At 40.9% G+C, this 9,632-nt stretch overlaps 1 protein-coding gene across 3 annotated transcripts in view; it reads right to left on the bottom strand.

Moving 5' to 3' along the window:
* Nucleotides 1-2,857: 2,857 nt before the first annotated feature.
* Nucleotides 2,858-9,632, bottom strand: part of NCOA6 (nuclear receptor coactivator 6) — a 65,467-nt gene continuing 58,692 nt past the window's right edge. For 2 of the 3 annotated variants that reach the window (XM_034787091.1, XM_034787094.1), the window contains exons 15-16: nt 8,564-8,712; nt 2,858-3,474 (exon numbers count right to left, since the gene is read on the bottom strand). In XM_034787091.1, the coding sequence (XP_034642982.1) occupies nt 3,428-3,474; nt 8,564-8,712 (196 nt within the window). In that variant the 3' untranslated portion in view covers nt 2,858-3,427. Of the gene's footprint in view, nt 3,495-8,563; nt 8,713-9,632 lie in introns of all 3 variants that reach the window. The other variant, XM_034787092.1, reaches the window with a different exon arrangement.

The raw sequence follows: 9,632 nt of genomic DNA, 5'->3' as shown, positions 1-9,632 counted from the left end.
AGTGGCAGGAGACCTTAAATCGAGTTAATAGCCTTCGTACTAATGGCCTTTTCTGAGGCTTGGTGGAGAATACTGTCCTTAAACAAAAGAATACTAAACTGCAGAATTTTGCTACCATCCAAACTGGGGGGTTAGGTTTTTATTTCTAAGCTATCTCCGCACAATCGTATGTTTATCATTATCACAACATCCCATTCACATGATGGGTTTCATTTTAACATGTTTACAGGAGGCTCTGGGCTTAGTGCCATTCTCCAGAGTTCACACTGGACTCACTGGCAGAGAGGCAGCACCCTCAGCTGTGGAGCAGGACTCAGAAACAAAGCTGGTTAGACTGAATATGGAAGGGAGAAGGCAAAGAAAATGGCATAGAGATGAAAGGATGCAAAGCAGACAAACCTCAGTGACAGGGTGGAAAGGAATGAACTGGACACTAGCTAGCAGACTGACTATAGCAATAAAATTATATGGGTCTAGTAATACTGGTAAAATTTCCCTACATAAACGAGCCCGAAGGGTTGGTAGGAAACTCAGACTAGATGTTTTTTCCTCTCCCACAAGCCAGGTGGCAACCGTACACTGATCATCTCCACAAGGCTGCCCCCTCTTTGATCAAACAATTTCCAGCCTATGTAAATCCCAAACTAGCTATACCAGCAGAGGTTCATCAGCTTCCCTCGACTACAGAGCACACGGAGGGATAAATAATGCGAAGGGTTGGAGCATTTGCACTATCCACCACAGCCCAGAAGGGTGCAGAGAAGAAAGAGGGAGTCTACTTCACGTAGAATGTGGTTTAAACATTTGCAACATGTTGACAGCTAACCTCCCTAGAGTCAGAACAGAACCCTCCAGTCCAAAGACGTATTCTGCAACATTTTATATGTAGAAATCCTAACCACAGGTGCTGGTTGAGTTACACACTGTCACAGAGTCTAGGATTTCCAAACAGTGGTGAGAGGTGCTCCAGTAACAAGGAGATACATTTTATATTAGATATCTAGAACAAAAAAGGGGACTAAGTCACAGCCATTCTCACAGGAAAAGCAAATTTAGGGGTACTGAATGACTTAGTGGACTGGTTATGAGATACAGCACTTTTCACCTCAAGGTCAAGTGTCTAAAATGGTTCCCATCTGAGGGTGGTTTAGTGGCCTCTAAGTCTTGTGGTTTTGCTCCAGCTTCCATTCATAAAAAATTTCACCATAACTGCCCCCCTTGCTGTCAATCTCAGCAGCAAGGCCAAGAATGGCATGGTAAGAGACCAGATTACCCCTTCCTTATTGGTCTGGTCCCTCAAGTTTCAGGCCCATTGGTAGGGTTGTGTGGAGAAGACTGCACTGCCATTATACAACTTACACCTGTTCTGTGGAAAAAGCAGAGCTCAGTTTCCACAAATATCACCCCAAGAGTTTTCACCAGCATAACAAATAAAATGTAAGGCAAGACTTAATGAACCTATAAATCAGCCCAGGGTTCCCACTTACACAAAGGTTTTAGGGAAAGTGACATGTGGACCTCTTCCTGGGTCTGATCCTGATCCCATTAAAGTCACTGGGAGTTTTGCCATCAACTTCAATAAGAACAAAATCTGGTGCAGTGTGATCTTACAAGTAGGAAAACACAGAAATATTAAAATAGTTTAGTTTTACATCTTAACTTGTTGAAGATGGTAGGATTTCAAAGAAGCAGAAGTGTGGAGTTCGGAAGTGAAAAGGTAGAATAATTGCCCCTTTTCAGGGTTTTGGCAAAAATCTCTGAGCCATACTGCCTTCCGGTGGCTCTTCAATATCCCTGCATCAGGAGTGGGTAGATATTTTTGGGGAAAAGCTGATTTTATACAGTAAACCAAGGTATCAAAAGAGCATGACTGAATGTGGCTCTCTGGGGGAAGTTAACAGTTTCAGAACACAGGTAACATCTACTGCCCTTTGCAGTAGCCCAGGGCAGAATTTTTCCCTCTGAAGTTTTATATGCAAAAAGTTCAGCTTTCTGGGACAGCCCCTGACCAATCAACATTTGGCATTTTTGGCACAAGACAGCTTATTTGCCACTTTATGTTCCACAGGCCATTTTTTTACAAGGTGCAATACTTGTCAAAATCACCTGTGTGCAAGGTAACATGCAACCTAGGAAGACTTGTGTCTGAGGCCATGTCCATACTTATCTAGACTGACACTGTTGCAATCGATGCAGTGGTGTCAATATAGCAGGTCTAGCGTAGACCCCCTAAATCGAGCACAGAGTGCTCTCCAGACAACTCTGGTAGGTACTCCAGCTCCCTGAGTAAGGGAAGTCAGCGGGACAGCATCTCCCGGCGACACAGCGCGGTAAGTCGACCTAAGCTACATCGACTTCAGTTACGTTATTCACATAACTGGAGTAGCATAACTTAGATCGACTTACCACGGTAGTATAGACAAGGCCTCAATTTCTTACCATGAAAGCTTCCCAGCACAGGAAGGCTGACCTACTTTCTTGTGTAGTACACGTGAACAAGTCACTACTGAGCGCAGAATACTTATCCAGATAAAACTTCCAGGTACCAGATTTCAGAAAGTCTCCAGACTGCATTCTTCTGTGCAGTATCTTCCGCTTGGTGAACACTTCCACATGGAGAAAGCTATCTTTTGGGGCGCCTCGGTCCATATTAAATGAATGCATCCTGAAGACTGGGGTAGTAGGCTTTGAATATTTTCTTGCTTTGCAACAACAGCTGCACTAGTTAATTCATTTGTGGTTAAACAAATTCCTCTTTAAAGCTCCAAATAAGGAGCTTGTAGGCCTAGAGCTTCAAGTAATCCATTCAATCTCCCTGTACAGTAGTATGCTGCTGCTAATAATAATACAACCCAAATTATAGGACAATAACATTTATTTAGAGCATTAGGGATTCCACATTATACAAACCCTTCAATTTATTTGTATTTCACTGGTCTGTTTCTACAACAAATACATCCGATCTACTTTATAATAAAATTATTTACATTTCCAAACAAGACTGGGTTTGCCTGTAACCCTCTTACTGCTATTCACATACAGTACTTAAAACAACAGCACAATACATCATTTTATTACCTAAAAATGGCAACCCTGTAATCTAATTTTTTTTTTTTTATGAAAAATGGAAACTTAGAAATAAGTTTACAACTGCCTTTCCCTCCCTCGCATTTCTTACAAACACATTAGCCTAATGCACTAACTCTGGACTTCATCTTAGAATACCAGAGGATTTAACAATAACCCAATTTTATATCCATTTATTTGTTTTTAGAAAAAAACTTGCACTTACTGGGAACAGTATAATATTCAGATGACTTTACTGTACATCATTTTATTCTTTTTTCAAAAAAAGAAAAATCACAACTCAAAATTGCTATTGGTAAATTCACACTCATTTACAAGTCTTGTGTTTCCGTGCAGTACTTTACTTGGATTTTCTTCTTTTAGACTGCATTGCACTGGCATTCGTCTCTGAAATTAAAAGGAAAAACCTGTGGATGCTAAGCTAGTAAGCCTTTCAAGAGAGGCACACACATTGCTTTTTTTTTTTTTTTTTACATGTTAAAAAAAAACACTGTGGGGGAGGAGAATTCAGACTGTGAGCTCCCCAGGGCAAGGATGGTTTCTCATCTTGAGTTTTTACGGCTCCTAACCCAATGGGTCCCTGATCCTGACTGAGGCCTTTAGGCAGATAGGACAATCCCAACTAAATAATGATAATAAACTCTCAGTAGCTTCTCTTGCAAGGATATGTGCAAACAGCTTCCCCACTCACAGGGATGTCCGGAGGCTTAAAATTTGCAAAGCTCTAAGATCCTTGGCTGAAAGATGCTGTGTAAGTATTATTACTGTATTAGCTCTAGTTACGATTCTGCCATCTTGCAAAGCACTGCCACAAAAAGAAACCCAGGAAACATTACACATGGCTTGAAGAACTTGAACTACACAGTTACATGTGCAGTGCTTAGGCACTCCAGAGATGGGTGTAATAGGAAAAAAATGAATGTTTTTTGGAATGTGCCTTTTAAGTGCAGACTCTATTGGTCCCACTACAGAGAGGGCTTGAGTCCTGATGTTACACAACTGTGTATGAAACTCTTGCTTTTGCTTAATGTATGGCTGCTGTAGGGAGAATCCACTATGCTTCACTAATAACTTGCATCACAAGTTACAAAATACTGTAGCACTTCAGCCGTGGAAACGGAAGAACTTACAGAAGCTAGAGCGAAAGTAGAGGACATTTCAAGTGCACTCACAATTTCCATTTTAAAGCAGTAAGAAAAATATTGAGCAAGGACTGAGGAAACCTACATCCTTACAATTTTAACTAAATACAACACTGTAAAAGTTTGTGATGATTCTTTGGCTCTTTACAATGTCTTCTAAAGACTATCCTTCGGTAACAGTCTGCATTTTAAAACCAGTGGGGAAAAACAGTGTTGCAAGGCAACAAAGCAAAAAACCAAATCCTGTGTGCAATTCTGGTCTCTCATGTTTAAGAAAGATGAATTCAAACTGGAACAGGTGCAGAGAAGAGCTACCAGGATGATCACAGAAATGGAGAACCTGCCTCACAAGAGGAGACTTGGCCTGTTTAGCCTAACAAAACAAAGGCTGAGGGGAGATAAGTTTGCTCCCTATAAATACATCAGAGAAATAAATATCAGGGAGGGAGAGGAGTTATTTAAGTTAAGGGCCAATGTTGGCACAAGAACAAATGGTTATAAACTGTCCATCAACAAGTTTAGGCTTGCAATTAGACAAAGGTTTCTAACCATCAGAGGGGTGAAGTTCTAAAACACCCTTCCCAGGGGAGTAGTGGGGGCAAAAAATCTAATTTGTTTCAAGACTGAGTTTGACACATTTATGGAGGGGATGGTATGATGATGTTGCCTACAATGGCATATGGTCCAGACTGTTATCAGAAAATATATCCAATGGCTAGAGATGGGACTCTAGATAGGGAGGGCTCTGAGTCCCCAACAGAACCTCACCCACTCATTCCTTCCCGACCCCAGATACGGCAGTCAGTTGGACCCTGAGCATTTCAGCAAAATCCAACAGCCAGAGAATTGTTTCCCACATGTCTAGCTTTTGGATCTTGCTGAAATGCTCAGGGTCCAACTGATTGCCATATCTGGGGTTGGGGGGGAATTTCCCCCGGTTCAGATTGGTAGAAACCCCAGAGGGATTTCCCTTCCTCTGCAGGGTGGGACACGGGTCACAGGTCACTGGCTGGTTTGAACTAGAGTAAATGGTGGAGTCTCAATAACTTGAAGCCTTTAAATCAAGATTTGAGGACTACAGTAACTCAGCCAGAGGGTATATTGCCAGAGTGGGTGGGCGAGGTTTTGTGGCCTGCGATGTGCAGGTGGTCAGACTAGATGATCATGCTGGTCCCTTGTGGCCTTAAAATCTCTGAATCTATAAAACACAATGGTACCTCCCTGTGCCCATTAAATGTTACTGTAGTAAAGTCATCATGAATAAAAAGTTACAAAATTTGATTAATCAAAAGCGACAATGATAAAGGCTGCAGCCAGGCATGTTCCAGTGGTTCTCAAGAGTATCTATTCAGTGCCACTACTCAAAAGTGAACTGCACTAACAGGCACGACTTATACCAACTGGAGTTTTTTGCTCCTAGAAATCTGTACCTGTCAGTTGAGTTTAACTCCAAGCAGTCATGCAGCATTCATATCCTTTGGCCACAAGCAACACTAGTTGTAGGGTTTGTTTTCTGTTTGTATTAAATAGGGTTTCTGGTGTTTGGGAGAATAAATGGCAAGCTTCCACCAGTATATGGAGTACTGTTTCAATCACTCACTTTTGGAGCCAATAGTCTAATGTCTTCTGAACATTACTGGAATTCTAACACTGGTTACTACCCAAAACTACAAACTAGTGTGCGCCACATATGTAATGATCACGTAAAACTGACTCAGTTTGCCCACTTCTACAACTGTCCTTGGGCTGCTTCTACCTTGCTGCCTTTCAGCAAGGGCACTGCACACATGAGCAGGTCTGCAAAGCTACAACCCTCTCTTCATTTAAATCCTTCCTGTGTAGAGCCACTTCTTCCAAAATGCCTACAAGAACTAGCCAAGTATTTCTCTTCCAACAATGTCTTTTACTCCATCTTACTATGCACTAGATTTTGTTTAGAGAACTTGCATCACCTCTCCTATCCCTCACTGCGCAGTTTCTGAAGTCAGTTTGTATGTTTCTTAGTGCACGGATTGTGCTTTTATTCGTAATGAAAGGCACCTAACACATTCCTGAATGCATTTAAAATAATAAATACACTTAAAAAAAAAAAAGTTCTCATTCGCTATTAAAAGGTAGAACAGTCAGGAGTATGCGCCAATGACAAACTTCTTCAGGTTCCATCAGTTCCCTAGCTAGCTATGACAGGCATAGTGTGTTTCCCCTGAAACATTCTTGGGTTTTTGTTTTCATTTTTGTCTTTGGTCCTGAGCTTGCCCAATCACCTAAATGGGGGGAAAGGAAATCAAGGCCCTGTGTACAATTTGGTAAGCTGGACCTAGATTCTGTGGCAGCTTCAGATACATGGTTAAAAAAAAAAAAAAAAGGGAGGTTTTTATTTCATTAATAGAAAAACAAATAGTGGAACAAATGTGTTTTTATTCCGATACTAAATACCATTTATTTTATGCTGTTCCCACATTTTTCGTTTTTAAAATGCCATAGTCTGTCTGTCATGTTTAGGTTTCAGAATTAATCTACTACAGTGAATGGGGCAGGTTACACCTCCCAAAGCTATGGTTTCAGGCTGCCCCAAACTCATGAAGATATCACTGTATCACTCCACATTCTGTTCACATTTTCAAACTTCTTTAAAATCAAAGATCATTAATTTTTAAAATGAAAGATGAGATTCTGGAGCACAATTATGTTACAGGAAGTGAATTTCATGGCCATGGGACCACAGAATACATAGATACCTCAATGCAATTTTTGATACTATATTTTGATTCAGTACTATATTTAGCTGGAAGTGCTCTCTGGAACACTTTGAAGGTAAAAATGTAAACATTTGTAATGTTTCCAGTGTGGGAAAAGGTTGCTGAATTTAATTTGATCAATTTCATTTCATTATAAATCTGTGTTATTTCTTAATGTTCTATATGTTATCTTTAAAATATTGGCAGAAAATTCCTCTTGACATTCTCTTTACATCATTACACGAGTCTCACCTACCAGAACTTTACTGACATGAGACTGACCCCATCAGCTCAGTCTTCACTTACAAGTTAGGTGGACGTAGGTATGCTAGTCAAGGGTGTGAAAAAGCCATACCCTGACTGATGTAGCTATGCTGACCTAAGTCCCAGTGTAGAGGCTGCTATGTTGAAGGAAGAATGTCTATGTCAACGTATGGCCTGGTCCACACCTAAACAGGTCAACCTAGCTAGCTCACTCAGGACTGCGAAAATCCCTGTGCAATGTAATTAGGTCAGCCTGACCCTCACTATAGACACTGCTTGGCTGACAGAAGAATTCTTCCATCGCTCTGCATATGACCTCTCAAAGGGGTGGATTTATTACAGCAATGGAAAAACCTCTTCGGTTGCTGTAGTAAGAGTAGACCTACCCATAGCTACTGTCATTTGAGGATGTGGTGTTCTTAAATCAACGGGAAAAAATGAGAAGCAGTTCAGCAGCTACTCACGCATAGCTGCGATAGCTCTTGTACCTGCTTGTGCCCAGCCCTGCTCCTGCCTTTGACCCAGCCTTGCCTCACTCCAGGTAACCCAGCTCCAACCCTCAGCTCTGGCATCTGGTCTCTGACTTCTGCTCTGACCTGTGACTCCAACCACTAGGACTGACTCTGGCGCCACCCACTAGGCCTGACCACCCACGTCCCAGTCACTGTCATCATGAACCAGGCATTCTACCAATGAACGTATATGTGCCACACAAATGCTGCATACTTTGTTCCTGACCATAGCCCTTAAAGAAATAAGACACTCCTGCAACTGCTGATGCCATGGGTTAATATCTGTAACTTTAGGATTTCACATGTTCTTAGACAGAACAGCTGAGGATCTGTGTACCAGCACACAAAACTCTTGGACTGTCATCGAGGCAGCATTCTAAGCATACCTGAGCAGCATAACAAGACCATTTGGATTTGCGAAAGCAGATCACACACTAGAAGACATAAGCTTTTGTCTCACTTCTTTCAGACTGTAGGAAAAATGTCACTGTCTTGCCTGAGTACACTTCTTTCAATGTCTGCCCATTACTGCCAAGAGTACTATATGTTAAGAGTACTATGATTTTTTTGAATGCTATGTTAATGAGTACTGCAGAAAACAAACTACAGTAAAAAATTTGCATACAAGAGATTTACTGCAGGTACTGAACTATGTAAACTTCGAAACTCCAGCCTGTCTCTAACTCATCAGTACTAACTCTAGGGTTAAGAGCATACACTGAACACCATAGGCATGGTGCACTTATTCAAATGACATTATTATTTTGGAAACTACTTCACTTCCTGCCCATTCCACAGTAAGGATGGCTGTGCATTTTACCTTTTGCGGTGCTAGAGGCAGATGATGGCCTGGAGGACCTCTTGCGCTGTCCATTCTCTACTGTTTCCTGTGAAGCAGCAGATTCCTCTGTTCTTGAATTTCTTCTACTTGGAGTTTTAGATTTTTCACAACTCTCTTTTGCCTCATTACTAATAAAGTGAGACAAAATATTTCTGGTGAAGTGCAAGAATCTTTTTTTAATGCAATTCATTAGACAAGCATACCAGTTCCAGATCCTTAGCACTGAAGATATGAAATGCTAGGGATAAGGGAAGAGAGTTATTTGAAACATTCAAATGACCGAGAAATTGGGTATATTTTAAATGGTCAGCAGATATCACCATTACTGAAGTCTAGGGAAAGTCTTAGGTTATATAAGAAACTGCTATAATAAGGAAATACAGAACTGAAGTCACAAATGAACACAAGAGAGAATTGTGAACTTTTAAGAAGGGACTGTTGTCAACTATTTTGTACAACTAAGAAGAGTTGCTTCACTAATCTTTCTAAATGATTTATTCCCAGACCAAAACAGGCTTTATTAAGGTGGGTTTAATGCTTTAAAAGAATTAATAACAAAGTGCAGTTCTGCCATAAAAAGTTATTCTACAATGGTACTGTGGGGCTTCACATTTATTTTCTCTCACACCACATTAGCAGGTGTTTACATTTAAAACTGTTTACTCATTTCTACCAGCCTTGCAAACTCATCTTGTGCTCTGGGAATTAAGCTAAGTTATTTTCTTCTCATACACAGACACTAATAAGTTTCACTGTTGTATGCAGTGTTTTTGCAGCCGTGTTGGCCACAGGATATTAGAGAGAAGGTGGTTGAGGTAATACCTTTTATTGGACCAATTTCTGTTCGCGAGATAGACAAGCTTTTGAGCTACTCAGAGCTCTTCCTCAGGTCTGGGAAAGGTGCCACAGCTAAATATGAGGTTAAACAGATAGTTCAGAATGTATTTCTAAAGGACCATTCAAGATGAAGTGCCCCGTTAACACCCCTGTAGTCATTGGATAAAAAGGGGGATCAGTGGGTTACAGATTGTTGTCATAAGCCATAAAT

The sequence above is a fragment of the Trachemys scripta genome, chromosome 12 (assembly GCF_013100865.1).
Source record: "Trachemys scripta elegans isolate TJP31775 chromosome 12, CAS_Tse_1.0, whole genome shotgun sequence".
NCBI classification, from domain to species: domain Eukaryota; kingdom Metazoa; phylum Chordata; order Testudines; family Emydidae; genus Trachemys; species Trachemys scripta.
This window is presented reverse-complemented; position numbering and strand designations above follow the sequence as displayed.